Consider the following 25,354-nt stretch of genomic DNA (forward strand, 5'->3'; position numbering starts at 1 on the left):
TTGCCTATTCGAGAAAGTTTCTAGTGAACTCTGAGCTAGCTGGCACACACATAACTTTAAGTCTAATATCGTCAGTAGAAGACCTAGTTAACCACAGTCCCACGTCTATACTATTGAAAATATTATTCCAATGCGCAGAGCCTATTGGGAAAATAGGAACTACACTACAACTTCAGAATGATGGCTTAGGGTCTGGAAGGGTTGGTTGCAGCACATGAGTGGAAAGGAGATCTGAGGATGGGAATCAGGTGCATGAATTACAAGGAAGCAGAGGAACAAATTATGCAGAGTGGAGGGGAAATATTATTATGTATGAGTAACTTGGGTGTGAGGCATGTTTTGGGAGTGTTACCGGCAAGGGGGAGTCAATTAACGATGCAAAGTAACTAGTGGAGTTGATGGACTATGCTATTGAGGAGAGAAGAGTGTTGATTGTGCAATTGCTATTGTACGTGTGGCTGGAGAGGGATGATGTCATTGCAGTATTATGATTTGCTGGGTCACATACTCTTATGATTAATTTAAGGATGTATTTGTAGGTATTGAGGTGCTTTGTGTCTGGGATTTCCTTCTCATGTGGTTCATCTTCCTAAAGGGGTTGATGGAAGGTACCCAGGACGGAGGGCAGGCAGCTGTTGAGAAGAAACTGTGGAGAAGAAAGTGAACTTGAAACTGTTGTTTTAGAAGATAGAAATGAGAGCCATGTTGTGGATTTAAAGATGGTCTCAAGGATCAAGTCAGTTGTGAATATTCTGTCTATTATTCACTTTCCTTTGGTTTATGCAATGTCCACTAACACGTTTTAGGTTCATCAGTTCTAGAATTAAAAAAATGGCTTTCTAAGGATATATGAACTCTAGGACCCAGACTAACTCTGCAATAGTTAAGTTTCTGTAACACAACCCCAGAACTGAAATCTTTCTTAGACTTTCCTACAAACCTCTCACCGATCTAATATGGGGATTAGGGTTTAAGACCCATGCTGAAAGAGGCCCAACGTACTTGATAAGTGATTTACTAAACAGTGATAAATGTGACATTTGTATGATATTTCATTTTGAAACACCAGGAAATATTCTACAATTATATATTTATATGCAATGATCAGGCTGTGGAGCTGCCTCACATGTATGTTGTTTAATACGATTAACATTCAGTTACGAAAACTCTAGAAGGATTATCGGTTGGGAGCTCATAAAACAAGATTCAAAGCCTGACCTTGGGCACGTGATATACTAGATTACCATAAAGGGGCATAGAATAATAGGTACAGAGTTCTGCTCCTCGGATTTGTGGGCCCACACTTTATTGAATTAAATGCACTTATTGTATGTTCTGGAAGAATGGGTTTTCATGATAAGTCCAAAAAAGATTCTAATTAGTAGGCTCCTTTATAAGTAGGGCATTTGACTCGGCTTCGGTGGTGTCTGTAGAAGTTAGGTGCTGGATTATCTCAGGAGTTGTTGTCAAGCATTGGTTGCAATAATGGTGCTAGCTAAACCACTGGCCAACCCTTTCCTGTTTGAAGGACTCATTGTTACAGAGCCTCTTGAGAAGAGATTTTCTTATGTGAATGAGCGGACAATCAAATGTCAAGCAGCTACAGGGTATGGCTCCAATCTAAATTCCTCACTGAGCTAGAGAACAACTGTGATTGGCTAGCAGCACAACTTATGGGGGGTTCCTGCAAGAGAGATGTTCTGTCTCCTGCACTTGGGAGTAAATTGTCTAGTCTCTGAGGTGACAAATGCTACTCGTTTTCATGTTCTCCTCAATGCTAATGTCTGTGTGGAAACAATTGTTACTCTTGAAAAGTTCATTGCAACAAACGTAAGGATTTCGTAATATTATCTTTAACATGTTGTTTTATTTCTGTCTTCTATGTAGTTTCTCAGCCCCTGACCGTGAGTACTGAAGGTAAATGCATTTATGGATTAGCTTCAAATAATTGTATGAGTTAGTCACTTTGGGGCGAATGGGTAGCAGTAGGAATTTCAGTAGATGAGAGAACAATTGTCTTAGTTACATTATTTTGGTTTCTTTGACAAAGTTTGGTAATATCTGCAGTGGCGGCTGGGGACTTTTGAAAGTGGGGAGCATTATGGCAAATATAATCAGAGGTGTCAGCCCTGCTCTAAATAGGCCCTGTTTAATCTCATGCACCAGCTATGCCTGCCACGAATATGCTACCCAGATAACAGAACGTCGGTCAGTGATTTGAACAGCCAAGATTAATGCACCATTAGTTAAGCACTATATGGAGAAAATGCATAAACCAGGCTAGAAAAGTTGACCTATTTTGGAGAATATTGAGATAAAAACAAGAGGTGATCACACGGAAATTAGGAAAAGAAGGGAAGTGTTCTGGATCTTCTCACTAGATACCCATACACGAGGCCTGAACAGTGAGATCCCTTGGGAAAATGCCATCAAATATAGTACCTCATAAGAAATATATTGACTTTTTCCTTCTGCATCCCTCAATCAAGGTAATGTACCTTGGGATATTTTGTACCCCCTCTTAGTAGTCACTAAGGCTCACTACCAGCATTAGGTCGATTTTGAGCCATGTCTAGCTCTCAATATTTTTGGGTAGAGCATTGGTACATAGCTAAAGGAGGAGACTTTTACCTCAGGGGGTTCACTAACTAATATTGCATAGTGGTGCAGGCCTAAATGGCCTCCAGAGTATACCTTCGGGAGAGCTAGACATCCACATAGTTGCGAGGCCACACCCTGGATGTGACTTTGGGGCACGGTTTACTGCATTTAAATACTGGCACAGTTAGCGGTTCCCCAGTGAAGCTTTTGGTCATTGTATCTCCCTTGTGGACAACGTAATCTCTGTATCTACAAACTGGAGAACACAGGTGAGGCACAGAGGGCCCCGTTCTTCTAGGATTTTATGAATTCCCTTTAGAGACCCATTACCTTCAGACGCTTTTCTTAATCCAGCGTATCTGGTTCTCTGCAGTACACACGGGCCCCATAGTTATAACCTGTTTGTCCCGGTGCTCATGTGAGGTTGCTCCCAAGTGATTGTAGGACAACCGTTGTATGGTTTCATTCCCAATCGCAGCAGTTTATACTAGGATCATACTACTTCGATTAGATGGCCTTCTGCATTTCAGAGGTTTTTCCTTTGAGAGTTTCCCATTGTTTTGTTGCCATTGAACTCCTACGATAAAGAGAAGCCCTTACTGCGTGACCACTGCGCCTCTCACCAGGCCTGGTCACCCCCTTGCTCCTCCTGCCGCCTCCTGCTCCTGCCTGCTCCTGCCTGCCAGCCTTGCCAGCCTTGCCGCCTTTTTTCGCCGCAGACGCCCCCCTGCCCCCCCGAGCGGCCCAGCCTCAGCAGAGCCGCCCGCTCGCCAGTTTCCCGCCGCAGCTCGCCACAGGCCCCGCCCACCACCAGCCCATTGGCCGAGCAGCTCCCGCCGCCCAGCTGACCCGCCCTCTCGTCCCCCTTCTTATGACGCCCCCAGAGCGACCGCGCAGCGGACGCGTGCAGCGGGGGCACCGATTGAGCGCCGAAGGTGCGCCAAAGGTAAGCCCGTCTACGCCCGTCCGCGCCTGGACCGCGCCCAGCGCCAGGACCCCCGGCCCCCGCAGACCCCAGCCCACCCGCCGGACGTACGACGCCGCCACCCTCAACGCACTCAACGCCGGACGAATCCCAGGATGCTACCGAGCCACCCCGAGACGCACCCACGGACCCTTCTGCTGCAACGTCTGCAAGTTCACCTGCATCCGGGCCAGCAATACTCCTGCACCAACCAAGACCAAGACGCGCAACAGCAGCAGCCACCTGAAATGCATCCTGCTTAACACCCGCTCCATCCACAGACACGCCATCGAGCTCTGGAACCTGCTTGACACAACCTCACCAGACGTCGCCTTCCTCACGGAAACCTGGATGAACGCCTCCTCAGCACCCAACATCGCCATCGCTATCCCAGACGGCTACAAGATCATCCGAAGGGACCGCAGCAACCAGACCGGAGGAGGCATCGCCATCATCCACAGGAACACCATCCGCATCACGACCAACACCGACGACACCCTCGCACCCACCGAGCACCTGCACTTCCAGGTCCACATCAACCACAAGACCACCCTCAGAGGCACCCTCATCTACAGACCCCCGGGACCACGCACACAATTCAGCAAAGACATCGCCGACTTCATCAGCCCGCACGCCCTCCTCTCCGCCGACTACATCCTCCTCGGGGACCTCAACTTCCACCTGGAGAACAACAACAACCGCAACACCACCACCCTGCTGGACAACCTCGCCAACCTCGGACTCAAGCAACTGGTTAACACCCCCACCCACTACGCTGGACACACACTCGACCCCGTCTTCTCATCCTGCAAGGACATCGCCTTCAGCCACGCCACCGGACTCAACTGGACGGACCACAGCTGCGTCCACTTCAGCTTCAGAAGGACCACGATCCACCACCACCAGCAACAGGCGGCACGCAGAAGCTGGAACAAGATCACAGCCGACCGGATGGCGACTTCACTGAGCAAGAACCCACCCACCAGCGCAACGAACCCAAGCCAGGCGGCCACCAACCTCGCGAAGTGGATCAGCAACTGCGCAGACGACCTCGCCCCTCTGAAGACCCCGCCTAGCAGACCCGGTAGCAAGAAAGCCCCATGGTTCACCGACGAACTCAAGAGCTCCAAGAAGAACTGCCGAGCCCTCGAGAGAACATGGCGCAGAGACCCAACACGGACAACATGACTGCCCTCAAGCTCCCCACCCGAAAACACCACCAACTCATCCACGCCAACAAGAAAACCGCATTCAAGGAACGACTGGACAACAACGCACACAACAGCAAGGAACTCTTCAACATCGTTAAAGAGCTCTCCAACCCCAACGCCGGAAACAACGACATCACCCCTTCGCAAGACCTCTGCAACTCCCTCGCCTCCTACTTCCACAACAAGATCGCGGACATACACAACAGCTTCAGCGCTCAACCGACGCACGCCACGACTGAACCACCGCCCCCCACCACCACCCTCCACGCCTGGACCCCGATCAGCACCGAAGACACCGTCCGCACGATGAACTCTATCCACTCCGGATCTCCTACCGACCCCTGCCCTCACCACATCTTCAACAAGGCCGACGCTGTCATCGCACCCCACCTGCGGGACATCATCAACACCTCCTTCGACACCGCTACCTTCCCGGAGAGCTGGAAGCACGCCGAACTCAGCGCTCTACTAAAGAAACCATCAGCTGACCCCACCGACCTCAAGAACTACCGCCCCATCTCGCTGCTCCCGTTCCCTGCTAAAGTCGTCGAGAAGACCGTCAACAAGCAGCTGGCCGCCTTCCTCGAGACGAATGGATCCCTCGACTTCTCGCAGTCCGGCTTCCGGGCCAACCACAGCACCGAGACCGCCCTGATCGCAGCCACCGATGACATCCGAGCACTGCTTGACAACGGAGAAACAGCAGCCCTCATCCTCCTAGACCTCTCCGCGGCCTTCGACACTGTCTGCCACCGTACACTAGTGCAGCGACTCAGCAACGTCGGAATCCAGGAGAAGGCAGTGGAGTGGATCATCTCCTTCCTCGCCGGAAGGACACAGAGAGTCCGCCTTCCCCCGTTCAGATCTGAAGCCACCGAAGTCCTCTGCGGCGTTCCTCAAGGCTCCTCGCTCAGTCCAACCCTCTTCAACGTCTACATGAGCCCCCTCGCACACATCGCACGCCGCAACAACCTCAACATCATCTCCTACGCCGACGACACCCAGCTGATTCTCTCCCTCACCAACGACCCCGCCACCGCCAGAGCCAACCTTCACGAAGGGATGAAAGAGGTATCCGAATGGATGAAGAACAGCCGCCTGAAACTGAACTCGGACAAGACGGAAGTCCTCATCCTGGGATCCTTACCCTCCGCCTGGGACGACTCCTGGTGGCCCCCCGCCCTAGGCAGCGCACCCAAACCAACAGACCACGCACGCAACCTAGGCTTCATCCTGGACTCCTCCCTCTCCATGACCAGACAAGTCAACGCCGCCTCCTCGTCGTGCTTCAACATCCTGTGCATGCTACGTAAGATCTTCCGGTGGATCCCCACCGAGACCAGGAAGACGGTCACCCAGGCCCTCGTCACCAGCCGTCTGGACTACGGCAACTCCCTCTACGCCGGAACCACCACCAAGCTCCAGAAGAAACTCCAGCGGATCCAGAACGCCTCAGCACGTCTCATCCTGGACATCCCCCGTCGCAGCCACATCTCCGGACACCTGAGAGACCTGCACTGGCTCCCGGTCAACAAGAGAATCACCTTCCGACTCCTCACCCACGCACACAAAGCCCTACACAACCAAGGCCCAGAATACCTCAACAGCCGCCTCAACTTCTACGCTCCCAAACGCCAGCTTCGATCGACCTTCCACGCCCTCGCCGCCGTCCCCCGCATCCGAAGAGCCACCACAGGGGGACGGTCCTTCTCCTACCTCGCCGCCAAGAAATGGAACTCCCTCCCGACCCACCTCCGCCTGACCCAGGACCACCTCGCCTTCAGGAAGCAACTCAAGACCTGGCTGTTCGAGCAGTAGCGGACCCCCCAACCCCAGCGCCTTGAGACCCTCTGGGTGAGTAGTGCGCTATATAAATGCTTTGATTGATTGATTGATTGATTACTTTTAAGAGCACAGCAATATTTTGTCACAATTACCCTAATATCAGCTTTGATTGACTTCCTAGGTCCCTTCTAACCCTCCCAAACCCATAATCCTACAGCAATCCATGTCCCATTTCCTGGATTCCACGAAGCTGAACATCCTGGTCTAGGTGTGTGGCTCTCCACATCATTAGGTTTCAGAGGTGCATTTACCTCAGGGGTTCTTTTTAAATCTGCTTATACATGATCCACTGTTTTTCAGTGTTCTAGGGGTTCCACTGTCCTTTTTAGGTGGCGGCATCTGTCATTGGATGTTTACTAACCCATCAAGTTTGAGCATCCCTATTACACAGATTGGTAAATATACTTATCAATGAAGGCTGGGGCAGCATGTAGCTCATTGAGCACACTCTGAGCCAGCATATGGCTCACCCAGCACTTGGATGTGGAATAGACACTGCTATTTGGATGGGTGTCTTTTAGCTCTATTCTAGGTCTTTTAATATTACACACTGGGTGCCATTATGGAGTATGTTACTCACTAACTAAAAAGATATTGACTATGGCCATCTGCTCTCATGGCATTTGCCCTTTGCGGGTGGTTGCAGATGCGGCACAATCAGGCAATTAGTGGAGGTTCTGACCTTCAATAGAGATTGTGATAATCTATTCAATTTCCAATATTTTTGTCTCAGTAGAATGTATGGTGACATTGCAGGATACCTATGAAGAAATAAAAGGTCTTGTGGAGGTGCTTTCCTGAAGAAGGCACGGGTTGCCGAAACGCACATAGAAAATTTGAATGATTTCGAACTCCAGCCGTTTAGATAGAAATACCAAAAGACTACGTCATATATTGAATTATTGCAGATTATACATCAAATATTGTTTATAGTTGTGAAGAAAATGTTGTAGATAATCATAAGATTAATCTTGCAAGTAGTCACTTGATTTTATTAGTGTGAAGAGGATGGATAGCTGAATGGAATGCTATGTTATGAATGCTGTGATTGTTGCAAGTGGAATAATCATTTCTATTTCTCTTTTTTGATATATACACTATCGACTCAAGAACATTGTTATTCTACAAGAGTATAGTGCTACTATGTTTATGTTTACTTTGATGATTGTGAATAAAGTTTTGACTACAATGTATATTTTACGTTCTCTGAACCTTTAAACGTTGTATGATATTGATAGAGGAATCAGCAAGGATGTCGGGGGTGTCTTGTAGCACTACAATTCATCCAGCTGGCCTTACACACCGTGCTGTTGTGGAGCAGTAATTACAGTATATTGGGAGGAAAAGTCTAGAAAATGTACCTCCATTTCACTTTTCGAAATCATTTTCAGGGTGGAGCTTTATGTAATCCCCAGCCATCTCCTGGTGGTCCGGGGTCACTCAACACTGGTGCCAAAACCATGCAAATCGGGTAAAGTCATTCGATTGGTTGTTCCGTTTAATTTCACCATGCAGATGAGTTTCCTCACTGTTTTGCTCTGTTTCCCCCCCCCCCTGCATTAGAAAGGCCTTACTGCTTTTCGTACATATAAGGGTCTCTGGGGCATATTAGCAACAAATAGCGATATTTTTTTTCGCCGTCTATCGCCGGATATTCAGAGATAACATGCTATTAGCAACGTTTATCTCTAATGCGATAAAATATCTGGCGATAGCGGCTCAATGCGTAAATATCGCTGGAAATCCTGCAATATTCAGGCATTAACGCTAATGGGGACTTAGCCTGAATATCCACCTCCCATTGGATATGCAGGTTAAGTCATGGTCTGAACAGGCGTTAGGTTCTGGCAGATAATCGCAACTTTTTAAATCTCACAGCCTGCCTTGCTAATAGGCGATAGCTGTGTTAGTGACTGCTTTCAGTCGCTAACAGGTTGGGTACGCCCACTTTGCATGTCATTAGCGATAAATATCGCTGACATGCAAAGTGGGCCCCAAACCGGTCGCTATCACCTAAAAGCTGTTGCTAACTACTGTTAGCGACAACTTGCTAATAGGCCGATAAAATTATCGCCGCTTTAGCGAGAAAAAGTCCTGCTAAAGCGGCGATAGTGCCCTAACTAATATGCCCGTCTGCTTCTTTGATCTGTAAATTAGGGCAGGAGCTTTTTATATCCAAATTGTGGGAAGGGCAACGAAACAAGGTAAGTAAAATAAGAGCGGCAAGATGTGAGTTTGCACCTGAACAGTGCTTGGGGGCTGCTGAAAATAAGGGAATGAAGGCTTGGAGTGTGAATTAGAGAGACAAGTAGTAAGAAACAAATAAAGGGGAGATGGATGCAAAAAACAGGCAGAGAGTACCATCAGTTCATTGTTCAATAGGGAGAAAATCTTGGCTAGGTTTTTGTAATTAATCATATTATATTTGAACAGACTATTCCCTTAAGCAGTTATACGTCTGACTTTATCACCGTTCCAGTGAAAAATATTTTATTCAGCCAATGAGTCTTTTAAGATCTTTCATGAGTTTAAATCCCTAGCTGGGCTAACTCAGCCTATTATCATTCACAGGCCAATATATTTACTACCATAACATTGAGTAATAATAATACCTGCCATTTACAACAACTAGGTAGTGCAAAATCGTGGTACTAGCAGCTATGTAAAATGTAAGTTATTACTAAAAATAAGTATCATCATGCTTGTTAAGTCTTTTTTAATGCTAAAGAACTGGCCAGTCTAGTAACCCAATACTCTGATACATCCAGTGCAGGAATTTGTGTTTAATCACTGGCTCACATACTCAAATTTCAGGGTCTAACACACCATGTATCCTTCCGATGTAGATACAAGGAGCACCACTGAGATGAGTGACAATACATATTTGACATCATTTCCAATACACCACACCACAGACAGTGATCAAGTACATTACACAATCAACAAGTTATACTATTGAATATTCCTATCTGCTCATCATCATTTTCAGAACTGCTTTGTTAAGATACCCGAGAAAACTCTCTATATCACAGGGGACAGCCGTTTAGGGGTGGGCGGAATTTGCATTGTCACGCTACGCAAAGCTCAGCAAAACAGTAAAACATCTCTGCAAGCTTGCATTGTTCCGTGAAAAAGCGGAATTGCTTGTTGCTCCCGTTCGCAATGCTTTTTTCCTGTTCACAAATGCTGTTTGCATGCACAGGGAGAAATATCTCGAAAACACGCATTTTGAAAGAGCGGACAAGCAAAAAAATACAGCAAAGCTGCGGATTGACAATTTTTGGCAATTCCGCATTCTCAGCGGAATGCAAAATTACCCAAATTCCGCAAATTCCACAAGCGGAACGGAATTTACAGCCCAGGCCTAGTTTACATGTGCCCTTCCTGAATTTTTCTCCCATGACTCCATAGGTATGAAATTGTATAAAAGTGCCTCTGCTCTGTAGGTCCACACCTCTGGAGTGACCATAAAACAACTAGACATCTGAAGGGGTGGCGGTTCAAGTTCAAACTGTCACACTTGCACCATTTGTGTTCTTTGGTGCACCGACGCACTAGCGCTCCGTAAAAGACAACAGGCTGGAAAACATGTCACACAGCTCTCCACAGCACTCCAAAGCCAGTGACAGGAATTGTGTGTCATGCTGAATGTGACTGAAAGGGCAGAGCCTATAAGAAAACATTATGTGGCTCAAGCCATGTGCCGACATGTAACTGTGACATAAGGCCTGACACCTAACGGACGACAAATGGAGGAACGCAGGCACAGGTAGACATGGTGGCAGAGTGAGTATATAAAGTAGGTTGAATGCTGCTGGTATGTGTGCCAGTGTATGTGAAGCAAGTACATAGTTGTGTGCTTGCACATGTGTCCATGCATGAGGAAGACTGTGCAATGTGTACACCCCTCCACCACTGGTATAATAATGACTCTAATATACTGGTGGTGATTCTTGGCATTTCGTGGGAATCCATAGCATTATGATTCCTACCCATTTTAGTGTGCTGACCCTGGCATACTGCTGCTCTTACTGTGGGTAGTTATGATTTGAATACATCTACTTCTAGTATAAAGCTGATCCTGGCATAGTGAAGGTAATTTATGACACATTATGGGCACACATAGCATGACAGTCATATAACATGGGCCCTGATATTATGGCCATCCTTTGCATGGATGGGTTAGGTACCATCAATCCATTTCAGTACTTGACATGCTTGATGAAAGTTAAACCAAACACACATTTACTGAAAATGAAAAACCTGTTTTTAAGGATGAAACTTCATTTTTTATGTGCTGATATTTTCTTTTTGGGGAACTTAGTTTATGTTTCTAAAATAAAAAGTTTGCATTTGATCTGATTATTGCATTTCCAAAAACATATTTTAAAAAACACCTTATATTCTATTGGTGGCATCTTTCTTCAGAATAATATTAGAGGTTACTAAAATAATCTGCATGGATTTATGGAGCTGTTTAAGAACTTGCTATGATTGGTCAGCTTAGGATCTTTGTGTATCAATTTGAAAGGTTTTTGTGTATCCCTGTCAGTGTTGGACCTGTCAGGGTTACCCCCACACCTTTTGTCTTCCACCTCAATTTTACCACTGCTTACCGGGGCTAAAATACATTGGCTCTGTGTCTAAAATATGATGGGTAATTGGTTTCTCCATGATTGGCATATTTGATCTACTACTATGTCCCTAGTATAGTGCACCAGGTGTGCCCAGGGCCTGTAAATCATATGCTACTTGTTGTCCTGCGACAAAAGGTACAGTGGTTCTGTTGGGTGTGACAACAATATTGCTTCACATTATAATTGAATCTACACAGAACAAGTTATTTAACTCTACAGATAATTGTGAAAATAATTTTTTTGAGAAGGAACACATAAAAAACACACAAGGATACAATAACCACAATCGAATCAGGTTTGTTGGGTGATTTTTATACAAATTGCATCATTTATATTATCATCCAGATAAATGTAATTTTTGTATCATAGGAGGCTGCCAACAATGTGAAAGTTTAAAGTGAGTTGTGATTAAATGACATAGTGAAGTTGGTGACACATTGAGTGCGCAATATGTATAAGGTGATTAAAAAGTTATGTACAAGTTTGTAAGAGGCCAGTAAGAGAAACACAATGACCCTGCTCCTCTAAATAATTCAGGTATTTTGCAAGTGTGGCCTTGAACTGGGCCAAGATGTTGTTGACGTTTCAACCCTATGTATGTGATCTTAAATAGTCCTGCGGGTCTTCATCAGGACTTGAGAGGGGGATGGCAGCCTAACAAATAGCGGGAAAGAGGCCTGGTTAGGCGCAATTCAATGCAGATGACACATTCGGTTGGATTCTAAGTGTGTCGTACGTCATGCCTGACGTGAGCGTTGGCTGGGCGAATATCCTCAGGGTTGACCTTTGTGGTATAATCGGGATAGAATAGCGATTTCCAGCATACGAGCAGTGTTGAATCCTGCCGCGTAACCGCCTCAAGTCGGTCCTGCAGCACTGATTGTGCCACCCACATGAGTAGCCCTGCAAACATGTCTCGGTATTCAACCCCAGAGCCTGGGCATGCAGTTTTGAACTGCCATTTTGATCTGGTGAGTGCACCCACTTGCCAGGCCCAAACCTTTCCTCTCATTACATGTAAAGCACACCTAAGGTAGGCCCTAGGCAGCCCCAAAGGGCAGAGTATTTAGAAGGTGGGGCATGTATATTTGTGTTTTAAATGCCCTGGTAGTGAAAAACTGCCAAACCCGTTTTTCACTACAGCAAGGTATATCTCTCCCGTAGGTTATGGAGATTGCCTTGAAATATCTTTCAAGTGCAATTTCTAATTGGGAGCAGGTAGAAAATTAGACTTTGATATCTTTGGACTCACAATTTAAAAATACATCTTTTAGTGAAGATGGTTTTTAAGTTGCAAGTCTGAAAATGCCACTTTCGGAAACTTCAATCAAGTAACAATGACTCGGTCTTGGTTTTATTTTGGGCTACTCTATTTATTTTTGAGAGCCCTGATGCATCTAAATAAACTTATTCTTAGATGCCTGCTTTTGTCATCAATAATTTCATCATTTGACTTCGATACATTTATACAATTTCAAATGTCCAAGTTTTGACACACTATGATACATATAACAATCATATATGACTGTGAAAGGTCGAATCTAAACAATAATGCATAAACAAATTAATTTCAACATACTTCATGCGATTCAAAATTCACATTACAACAGTACACCAGTACTTTTTTAAACATGTCAGTCCTATGTATTAAATCTTTCTATTATAGGACTAAAGTCGCAGGGAAAGACATTTCACATAATACAAATTCCTTGTGGAGCCCTCTGCGAACAATAATGAACACAGGTTTTTTATCAGGGCTTTATTGGGTACCTATTGAAAAATAAAGGGTGAACAGTTGAATGTTTTGGCCGTCACCTATTGTGTTGTTACACACTATCTTTGTGGGGGTAAAGAAAATGACCTCTGTCTTTTAAAGGTTACTTTATTGCTGTGTCTGTATACTTGTGGCGTTTTCTTTGGGACACCTTTCGTTTCTGCAATTAAAAAAATGAAAAGCTCCTGTTATCTACATTCATGGTGAGCTACACTTCCTCATCGTCTATTCTGGCGGCGCATTTAACACAAGACTCAGTGTTTATGTTGCAGTCTCCGTAAATGGGTAGTTCATCTTGATTTTGAGCAGTTGTCTGTTTCCAATCACTTGGAACCAGTTGGTGCTGGGGTAACGTTTATCTGGTAAAGGTTACAATGAGACCGTTATTTTCTGGTGCTTGTATAGGCTACATTGTTTTAAAATGCTCCCATAGCGCAGGACTTACTTTAATACTGCACTCCGTGTCGCGTTTATTAATGTGCTGACGCTCTTCTTGGTTATGGCGGCCGCAATGAATGCGAGCCTTCGTTCATCTCGGTTTTCTGAAAACAATGGTGTGAGTTTGTCAGCATGATCTGAAATATTTTTAACTGGGTCTAACGCATATTATTGGAGTTCCTGGTGGCATATCTCACCTTTTGATAAGCTTTCAGCGGTATCGCTCAGTGCATCTGTCCTTGCGCTGCCCGCAATCGGCAATGTTGTGAATTTCACGAATATGCGCCGCGTTTGTGACCCGGATTAAGTAAAAAGCGGTGCGCGCTGGGAAACAAAGGGATTTGTGGGAAATGCAGTGATTCTTGTGGAAATAAAATTGACAATTGTGCCCCATCATTTCCCTGTTTCTGCCTGACAGCCATTTTTCTCATTCAGACAAGCACCCATTTTGTGTGTGACATCCATTTTATCTTCAGACCCACAAGCAAGACACCCTGCCTCTGGCACCCCCGTTCATTGACCACACATTTCTGTGGTTTCGCCAATTCTGGGAACCAGCAGCAGATAGTTCCTGTTTTAAGAAATAGTTCCTGTTCTTGACTGCAAGCCAGAGAGCAGATGGTCTCTGTTTTACACAAGATAGTTCCTCTTTTTGACTCTTGGGGTTCAGCCAATTCCCAGAACCAGCAAGATAGTTCCTGTTTTACACAAGATGGTTCCTGTTCTTGACTCTAAGCCAGAGATAAACCCCCGAATGAGGAAGGTCCTTCAACTGAAAGAGAACACATTTCCACACATTGCATGCCTTCTCACGAGACACAAGACACGCCCCTAACTTGACACATCTGTTGGAAATTACTCCTAGTCACTTCCCTTTTTTCTTGTCACTTCTCTTTTCTTTTTTTTTCCTATTGACTGAAAACTGTATAAATATTCTGATGTGTGAATAAAGCTGCAGACCACTCCTGTACCCGCTTGGTGCTGGAGCTCTCCCCTTAACTCGAGTTACTGGACCTTTTTTTACTCGAGCACCACAGACTCCTCTCTTTGCTTTGACTGAAATTATGATTATTAAGTATAGAAATTCTGAGATGAGGTAATATTGAATTAATTTACCACATTAATTGGCGCCCGAACAGGGAGGTTCTCTTTTCCCCATGCGCCGGCGATATTGGACCCGGTACTGTCCTCTCCTGACCTTTGACGGACTTCAAAGTGCACAACGCGGGGAATTCCCGCTAACTCCCTCGAGGCGAAGAGGGGGACCAACTGCGGCCCGGCATCCATACGAGGCGGTGAGGAAAATTGCGGAACGTCCTGAACCAGAGCCCAACCTGTGAAGAGACGAGTGCGAGGTTCTGCGAGCCCCACCTTAGAAGCTGCGCGCATTTCAAGATCTTCAAGAGGCCTTCCAGTTATTTTTTTCGGTGAGTACTGCTGAAAAGTATAAAGACGAACCCACAGCTTTTGTGGGTGCGGTAAAGATACATGTTTTTGTTGGTTTCTCACCTATCTTTGGTGAGGACTGCTAAACTAGTATAAAAGACGGACTCACCACTTTGTGGGTGCGGTAAAGATACATGTTTTTGTTGGTTTCTCACTTATTTTGTGAGGACTGCTAAACTAGTATAAAAGACGGACTCACAACTTTTGTGGGTACGGTAAAGATATATGTTCTGTTTGTTTTTCTTTTTCTCTCAATTCTAAATCTTTGAAAAGTCTTTCCATCATGCTTATTTTCTCAAAAATACGTAAGATAGCAACTAAAAGGAGTATTCTTGAGAAGGAAATTCCCCTTCCTCCTCGGGATACTCCAGGACACTTCATGTATGCAAAACATGGTGTCTGTGCAATTATTTATTGTGATTCATGGGTGGATTATACTAAAGACCTAGAACACAGATATAGATGGCCTGAAAATGGTACTTTTGACATGGAAAAAGGGAGTCCGCCAGTCACAAAGTGACTGGGTGGAATTATGGAGAAAAGAAGCCCATAGGAGGCAACAGAAGGAATGACATAAAGTTGAAAAGGGTAAGAGAATGTCAGAGCAGGCCAAGAAAGAACAGTTACAAGAAATAGGGAAAGAAGTAGTTAGTGAAAGGAATAAAAGGGAACAATCAGCCATTTCTACTGGTTTTTATCCTGTATTGCCATCTGCACCTGAAAACCTTAACATTGCACCACCTAAGACACAACCTACCGCCCCATCCCGAGAGGATACTTTCACCAATTTCCTCTTAGATACTCCACCTCCTTATGAGGTTCCAGTAATTCAACACCCTCTGCCTCTGCCACCCCTTTTAAAACATAACGCGCCACCTCTCACTCCAGAAGGGGGTGCCGTAGGTCCAGACCCAGGTAAAACAATTCCCAACTGCCCCTATGACCCGACTCCGAGCAACACAGGGGAGGCGGGCCGAATAAGTAAAATACTTCATGACTCCTGGGAAGAAATAAGACATCTACCAGCAATTGACACGTTTCTTCAAGCGGCCTCTGAGTTTCTTCGTACTGGAGAGAACTCACGAGCCATTAACGCTATGACTACAAGAAGATCACACCCTGTAAAAATGCACATGTATAGGTTCCTCCTTTGCTGTTTCATAAAACACATACAAGCAGAGGAAAGAAATGTACCAGTTTCACTTTTTGACTTATTAGATTCCGCATCCGACCACACTAGTCTAGAACTTATAAATGATGCACTAGACAGGTTCACCCGTAAGGTGACCCGTATTCTGCAAAACTTGCAAACAAATAAAGAGAATAAGAAACTTGAGGAGGAAATTACTGAACCTACTGAAAAAGTCTTACCCGTTCGTTCTTCAGCCCCTAATTCACGAACACTCCCGCCTACATTCCTCCAAGGTCACTCTGAACGGTCATCTCCAGATGAGTTATTTGAAAATACATCCAATGCATTAGACTACTGGTTAGACCAGGAACGTCCGCTTACACCGGAGGAGGAGGAAATAGCCAGAACTGCGACCCTATGGGTCTCTTAATATAAGATATATGACAATGATCTCATAGCCCAATTTTTTCTAGCATTACCACGCTCACATCAAAGATTAGCAAGTCTCTACATGGTACAACATCCCATCACACTCAATGACACTCATTTTAAACATGATCCAAGACTCTGAGATTTTCTGTCTGACTGCGCTGATAACATGTTCCTCCACAATAGTTCAGTTTTTCTCAACACATTTATAGATTTTAGACAGAAATACCAGAAAATGACTGACTATAAATTTTTCAATAATACTTGTGGACCAATTAATAGACTTCCTCAAACACGCCAGTTCCCCATGAGAGAGGTCCACCCCACACGAATGGCGCGCTACAACGCTTTTTTATTTATGTACCCTTGACAAAACTTGAGTTACTAAGGATAAAAGAGATGGTTCCCTCCCACTCAAAGGATCCTGCTGGATTCTTTAAAGAATTAGGAGATGTATTAATGATGGGAACATATACTCTTTCTGATATCACAGCAATTCTGAAATTATTGTTGCCATCGGGTATATATGACAAACTAAGAGAAAAAGATTGGGAAGTAGCAGGTGAACACATTAGATGGACCGAACTTCAGAATGACGAAAATACTAGAGTAGCAGGTCAAGGTATAGGAGACAGACTAAAAGCACTTCCTGGCACTATTTTAAAGGTGCTACCACAGTTACTGACAGTGAAAAAGGAGGACTGGAATACCATTTCCTCCTGCAAACAGAAACATGGTGAAGACATAGGAGATTATTACACCAGACTTGAAAAATATTTTGCGGTAAATAGCGGCCTTACGCCAACAAGCGAAGCTTACCCGCATCTGTTTGTTTCCAAATTAGTAGACAATGCCTTGTCAGCTATTAAGGAAAGAGTACTAAAAGTAGAAAGTACCTGGCAAGCACATACACCACCACAGGTGTTACAAATGCTACAATATCACCAAAATCGCATTAGGGATGAAGAAGAAAATGATAAAAAACGCATGAAAGACACCAAGATGAAAGCATTAGTAGCCCAAACTGCACCCCAGCGCCAACAAACACCAGGTTGCCAGACAAACGTGAAGAGCACTTGTAATTATTGCAAAAAACGGGACACTTCGTAAAAGACTGCCCTGTCTTAAAGCACAATTTGGCTACTGGTAAGACACAGCCTCGTCCATATCAGCCAAAACAGAATGTTTCCCAAGGCAGTTCAACACCTTCAGTTCCACCGACAACACAAATGGCCCAAATGAACATTATAGACAGCGACTACACTGAATACTACCCAGATTTTTCATGATGTTGCCCAGGGAGAGATTGAAAGAATTAGGAGCTGTTATTGTTTGCTCACCTAAAGATGCCAGATTATTTCTACGAGATTTTAAGGGCCACTACACAAGTAGAGAATTAGACGAGCATTTGAAAGATTTGCCACACACCCTTTGGGCCACTGATTCCACCACAGTAGGATGTATGGAAATAACACCTCACAAGGTTACACTGAAAGAGGGAGCCCAACTACCACGTATAAGACAATACAAAATTCCTACCTCAAGCTGAACAAGCATTAATGTTAATTATTCAGGACCTAATACAGTCAGGTGTGATTAAAGAAACAACTTCAAACATTTGCAATTCCCCTGTTTTACCAGTTCATAAAAAAGTGGAACCAGGAACACCACCTGTCTACAGACTAGTGGTGGATTTGAGAGAGCTCAATAAATGTGTCATTCCACAACACCCTGTGGTCCCAGACATCTCCACTTTACTCACAGCCATAGATGCAGAAGCAACGCATTTTTCTGTCATTGACTTAAAAAACGCATTCTTCAGTATACCCATTCATCCAGACAGCCAATACCTTTTCGGCTTCTCCCTACAAGGACGAAGCTTCCAATTTACAAGAGCTCCCCAAGGTTTCACCGAAAGCCCAAGTGTATATAGCCAAGCGTTAAAAAGACAATTGGATACTATTGAAATGCCCCCTGACACTGCATTGTTGCAGTATGTTGATGACATCCTCATTACGGCCAGATCTGACCCAGCCTGTGCTGAAGCATCATTGCTGGTACTAAAATTCTTAGCTGAGAATGGCCATAAAGTTTCCCCTGGTAAGCTCCAATTTTGTTTACAGCAAGTGGCATACTTAGGGCACTTGCTGTCAAAGGAGGGTAGGCAGCTTACACAGGAACGCATCCAGCTCATACAACAAATACCACAACCAACAACACAGAAACAAGTTCGAGCTTTTGTTGGTCTCACCTCATATTGTAGACAGTGGATCCCGCAATTTGCACTCATTTCTAAACCATTAGTGCAGCTGACAACACTCGAAGCTGGCGCTACTCCACAATTACCCTGGACAGATGAACACACACAAGCTTTTCAGTCTCTTAAAAAGGCTATGTGTCAAGCCCCAGTGTTAGCAACACCTGATTACACCAAAGATTTTACCTTGTTTGTAACAGAAAACTCAGGTACAGCACTATCAGTCCTGACCCAACTTCAAGCAGACAGACATAGACCATTTGGTTATTTTTCAAGTACATTAGATCCAGTAGCACAAGCATTACCTACATGTCTAAAATCAGTAGCAGCTACTGCACAAGCTATTAGACAAAGCAATGCTATTGTATTGGGACATCATCTGATAGTCCAGGTCCCACACGCTGTAGAACTTCTGCTAAACAGAACGCAAACACAGCATCTGACAATAGCCAGACTCACCGGATATGAGATGACGCTTTTTCAGCCACATATTGAGATTAGACGATGCAACATTTTAAACCCAGCAACACTGTTACCACTGACCTCTCCTACTGAACAACTTCACGATTGTATTGACATAATTGATTTACTGACCAAACCCAGACCAGATTTACAAGATACTCCCCTTTCTAAGGCACAAATGACACTTTTTGTTGATGGTTCTTGCATGAGACTCCCCACTGGAGAACTAGCAGCAGCCTATGCCGTCACAACTGGGACAAACACTTTGGAAGCACACAAGATAGAGATACTGTCGGCACAAGCAGCCGAACTCATAGCACTAACACGAGCATGTCACTTAGCAAAAGGAAAATCAGTTAACATTTACACTGATTCACAGTACGCTTTCGGGGTTGTACACAACTTTGGCACATTATGGAAAGAGAGAGGATTCCTCACATCACACGGGTCTAAAATACAGCATGCTACACTCATCACTGCCCTCTTGGAGGCCAGTCAGTTACCAGCGAAAGTTGCAGTATTAAAGTGTAAAGCGCACACAAAAGGAACCAATGAAATATCAAAAGGAAATGATTCCGCAGACAGTGCAGCCAAATTAGCAGCAAACACAGAATTGAATACACTACACCGCCAATACGCAATACGAGACTCCTTTTCTGACATCCAGGATGTCCAAAGCACACCACACCACAGGAACTGTTAGAATGGAAGGAAAAAGGAGGGGTCCTTACAGATCAGGGTTGGATGACACCTGAAAGAGCAGTATGGTTTCTGCCGGATGCTATGGTAGAGGTTATAATAAACACCATACATGGACCAGCGCATCTGGGAGAAAAAGCAATGTTAGACAGCATACAGAACATATGGCACAACAAACATTTGAGAGCTGCAGCCAAGCAAAAAGTTAAAACGTGCATGATTTGTAATCAGTTCAACCCAGGTAAAGGCACAAAGGTGGAGCAGGGTGGATTCCAACCCCCTGGCCATCCTTTTGAAGTTCTCCAAATGGACTATATCCAGATGGAGAGATGTAGAGGTCACAAGTATGTGCTAGTTGTAGTATGTGCTCTGACCAGATGGACAGAAGCCTATCCCGTCCCAGATTACACTGCAACGACAACGGCTAAGCAACTTGTAAGAGAATATTTCCCGAGATATGGGTTGCCCCGCGTCATCTACTCAGACAACAGCCAGCCCTTCTCCTCTGAACTCATGAAGCAAGTGTCTCTTCTGTTAGGGTACACTTCGAAATTTCACTGTGTAAGACATCCTCAAGCAGCAGGTCTAGTAGAGAGGCACAACCAGACTTTGAAGACAAAATTGGCCAAGATATGTACAGACAAAGGCGTGGACTGGATGGTAGCCTTACCGGTTGCCCTCTTCTACATGCGTATGGTAGCACATTCCAGAACCGGTCTATTTCCGTATGAGGTGGTCTTTGGCAGACCACCAAATATGTGGGGTACGCCAATGCCTAAAAGAATTACTGATGTAGACAGCAGAATATTGACTGATTACCTGGCTTCCTTGATGTCTGCACTCCAATCTTGTCGTTCACAGGTCGATGCAGCCTTCCCTGACAAAACTGCCCCTGGAGAACACACCATTCGATCCGTCGACTGGGTGATGATAAGAAACTTCGACAGGACCAGTCCTCTTCAGCCCAGGTGGAAGACTCCGAAGCTCGCGCTCCTAACCACGCGGACGGCGGTGAAGGTAGTTGGCAGGAAGGGCTGGCTACACGCGAGCCACTGCCGGAAATATTTTGGACAAAGAGATACTGTTGCCGGTGACACTGCCATCCCTAGTGACATTGTAACAGAACAATCTTTAGTGCCCTTGGAACTGACCCCACAACAAGAATATAAATCAAAGTTGAGGTCTGCCATCCGGACTCTGGCTAATTAAGCCCACTTGGCGCAGGTCCAGTGGTGAAGCGGTTGATGCATGGGGATGGATTTAAACACCTTGACTATGTGGGAAAAAGATAGAATGAAACGCAGAAACAAGAACTTTAAGAAATTGCGTCGTGGTTCTATCATATGTTTAATGATATTGTTTTTCTTCATAACCATTATGACGTGTCTTGGTTGGATCCACCACACTGATTTTCCTCCAACACCACACACCTCTCATGCACCCAACAGCACTCAGGAACACACATATCATGACCTACCCCCTCATGAACAAGCCCATAGACTAGCCTTGCAAAACAATACCTTTATACAGATGTTACACTACACTCATCAGGCCAGCAATAGCACAAATTGCTGGATATGTGGCCGCCTCCCACCTCATCAGAAAAAGGGAGCGATGCCTCTTTTCCCCTTTCCATTTTCCTATAATGGGACTTGTGAAGCCTGGTTCGCCCTAATAACAGCTGAAGATACTACCCCCACCTCCTGCCCTGACGGAAATAATTCATGCAAGAATGGGTGGCCTTGGGGGGACTTAAACAAGGTACTTAATGCTGCCTGTTACCCAAATGAGGATGGAAATCCTCAGGCGACAGGTACAGTCCTAGAAAGTGAAGAATACAAGCAAGGGAACATGACCATGTCCTACAAGATGTTAACTACCAAACCTAAAAAGAATGCTGGTCCCCCTTCCATCTCGGTCTCACCAGTATAAGGACACCTGTGCATCCAGAAAAATGGCTCTGTTCCATTAGGACACAGTGACTGTCATACCACTCACTATAAGTTTTGAAGACAGAGGAAAGTTCTCATTTCTAGCATCTCACCATACTTATTTCGTCTGTGGCCAAACGGCCTATGTGCAGCTGCCCTTGAACTGGGGGGGAACTTGCTATATAGCATTTCTGTTACCCCCTGTCTTTGTGGCCCCATCCACTTACCACCGAGACCTCCTAGTGCCCCATGTCAGACATAAAAGCACGATCGATACCTCCTTGGCTGAGCAAACAGAAACCTCATGGGAACAGTATACAGATTTTAACAAAGGGTTCTTCTTCTTTGTTGGCCCTGTACAGAACAGCAAGCTTATACACAGGTTGACAAGGACCTTAGAGGCTGTTGTAAACCAGACAGCGTCTGCCTGTGGAACTTAACCCAGGAGCAGTCCGCCATACGATTGGTTACTCTCCAAAATCGCCTTGTCCTTGACATCATCCTGGCTGACAGAGGCGAAGCCTGTAAAATTATAGGCTCTAGCTGCTGTATATTTATTCCTGATAATTCCCCATCTGTATACACGGCCATAACAAAATTACACAAGATAGCCGTAAGTTTACATCAAGAACCTGGCACTTGGACGTGGTCTGATTGGTTCTGGAAGATAATATCGTCCTGGGGATGGCAACTACTGTCAGCAGCAGGTATAATATTCCTGATAATAACTGGATGCTGCCTTTGCATCCAATGTGGTCCTGCCCTGTGCGGTCTATGCGCTGCAAACTGAATTCCTAAACCACTTGTCCAGCAGAGAGAAAGGGAAAGAATTATGCTACAAGAATGTATAGATGATCTCATGCAAATTGAGATATAATGTAGGTACACTCTGGGGCAAGGAGGGAATGTGGAAATAAAATAGACAATTGTGCCCCATCATTTCCCTGTTTCTGCCTGACAGCCATTTTTCTCATTCAGACAAGCACCCATTTTGTGTGTGACATCCATTTTGTCTTCAGACCCATAAGCAAGACACCCTGCCTCTGGCACCCCCGTTCATTGACCACACATTTCTTTGGTTCTGCCAATTCTGGGAACTAGCAGCAGATAGTTCCTGTTTTAAGAAATAGTTCCTGTTCTTGACTGCAAGCCAGAGAGCAGATGGTCTCTGTTTTACACAATATAGTTCCTCTTTTTGACTCTTGTGGTTCAGCCAATTCCCAGAACCAGCAAGATAGTTCCTGTTTTTCACAAGATGGTTCCTGTTCTTGACTCTAAGCCAGAGATAAACCCCCGAATGAGGAAGGGCCTTCAACTGAAAGAGAACACATGTCCACACATTGCATGCCCTCTCACGAGACACAAGACACGCCCTTACCTTGACACATCTGTTGGAAATTACTGCTTGTCACTTCCCTTTTTTCTTGTCACTTCTCTTTTCTTTTATTTCCTATTGACTGAAAACTGTATAAATATTCTGATGTGTGAATAAAGCTGCAGACCACTCCTGTACCCGCTTGGTGCTGGAGCTCTCCCCTTAACTCGAGTTACTGGACCTTTTTTTACTCGAGCACCACGGACTCCTCTCTTTGCTTTGACTGAAATTATGATTATTGAGTATAGAAATTCTGAGATGAGGTAATATTGAATTAATTTACCGCATTCTGGTAAGGAGATTGCGGGACTTGTGTGAGCGTTGTCCTAATTTCATGAGATGAAAAGCGTTTCATTTATTTTAACATTCTGATCTTACGGTGGTCGTCATTATGGGGACTCAGCGTATAGCTTGTTGTAGTTCCGACATCTCGTTCAGCCCTTCAATCACACAGTTAAATTTTAAAATCAAGTAGGCTTCTTTTTTTTAAATAATTTTTTCGATGTCACCTCCACAAGGTGGATTTTTAATGCCAGATGGTACAGTCCATTTGAAGTCTTTTTCTGTATGATTATACTCTAAAAAATGTTGAACCATTGGGGTGGTCAACACTTTCTGTTTAATTTGTGACCTGTGTTTGGTCAGTCTCTGATTAATTTGTTGATTGGTCTTCCCAATGTAAATTTCTTGGCACGGACAGATTATGGCGTAAACTATGTTTTTGGTCTTGCAGTTGGTGAATTCTTTGTGTATCCATTTGATGGAATTGAACTCGAACACTATTCCCTCCATTGTGTTCGCGCATGATAAGCATGTCCCACATTTGTGGTGACCTTCAACAGGTTTGAGGTTCCATATCGCGTGCAAATCGGACTTCACTTTTGTGATGCCCAGGTCCGCTCTGATGATTTGTTGGCCTATGCTTCTATTTCTCTTTAGTGCAAATAATGGTCTTTCCATTGGTATTTCTAGGTTAAACACCAGATGCCAATTTTTTAAATATAATGGCTTTAAATTTGTTGGTGTAGGGGCCATACGTTGATACACAGACTAATCGGTCTAGGTTTTTTTTTCTTTGTTGATCAATAGTTCCTCCCTAGGGGTGAACCAAGCGCGTTTGGTGGCATGTTGAGCATCTTCTTTGGGTAACCCCTAGCTCTGAGCTGGTTGCATAGGATTTCTGAATGTACTTGAATGTCATCTTTTCTGGAGCAATTTCGTCTAATGCGAAGTAATTGGATATAGGGTAAATTAGCTTTTCAGCTATGAGGGTGAAAGCTCCTATAATGGAGTATAGTGTTCTTGTAAGTTTTCTTGCGATATAAAGTAGTCACTAGTTTATGATCCTGTGGGAGGACCTCAACGTCTAGAAAAGTCAAACGTGTATGACTGTATGAGAAGCTGAATTTTATATCTGGATGCCTTGTGTTGAGCCAATCATGGAACTGGATGAGGAGTTCTTCTGTCCCTGTCCACTGGCCCCAGATATCATCTATGTAATAATACCATTTTGATCTGTGTTCATGATAGGGATTATTCTGATATACGAAACGTTCCTCATACAGGGCCATGAAGAGAACCACCATTTCTGGGGCAAAAGGACACCCCATGGCGGTCCCCTTCACCTGCATGTAGAACGAGTCGATGAATCTGAAATAATTGCGTTTGAGTGCTATACTGGCCAAGTCGATTATGAACTCTGTTGGCACCCTTTGTGGGTTTCGGTCTCTTTTCTAGAAAAAATTCTATGGCCTCTAGTCTTTCCTCTTGGGAGATCTGGGTATAGAGGGAAGTGACATCAAATGATACCATTAGGTCTTGTTCATTATGGAAGGGTAAACCTTCAATCTTGTTAATGAAATCGGCAATGTATTTCCGGTAAGATTTTACATCTTTCATTGAGGGTTTTAGGAAGACATCTACATACTTTGCAATAGGTTCAAGAACTGAGTCACACCAGGAGACAATTGGTCTCCCGGTTGGCTCCGTCAAGTACTTATGAACTTTTGGCAAAAGTAAATTACCGGAGTACGGGGATTCTTTTTACTGAGGTATTCAAATTCATTGGGGCCTACAATGCCATTGTCAAACCCTTCTTTTAATTTATTCTGGATCTCATTGTAAATGGCATTTGTCGGGTCTTCCTTCAACTT

At 44.6% G+C, this 25,354-nt stretch overlaps 1 protein-coding gene across 22 annotated transcripts in view; it reads left to right on the forward strand.

The window, feature by feature from the left end:
• LOC144755239 (scavenger receptor cysteine-rich domain-containing protein DMBT1-like) overlaps positions 1–25,354 on the forward strand; it is a 593,569-nt gene that overhangs the window by 150,305 nt on the left and 417,910 nt on the right. For 20 of the 22 annotated variants that reach the window (XM_078643958.1, XM_078643955.1, XM_078643960.1 and 17 more), the window contains one exon: positions 1,888–1,917. The exons of the other annotated variants lie outside the window; for them this stretch is intronic. In XM_078643958.1, coding sequence (XP_078500084.1) covers positions 1,888–1,917 — 30 coding nt within the window. The remainder of the gene's footprint in view (positions 1–1,887; positions 1,918–25,354) is intronic. 22 annotated transcript variants of the gene reach the window in all.

This window comes from Lissotriton helveticus, chromosome 5_1 (assembly GCF_964261635.1).
Source record: "Lissotriton helveticus chromosome 5_1, aLisHel1.1, whole genome shotgun sequence".
NCBI classification, from domain to species: Eukaryota; Metazoa; Chordata; class Amphibia; order Caudata; family Salamandridae; genus Lissotriton; species Lissotriton helveticus.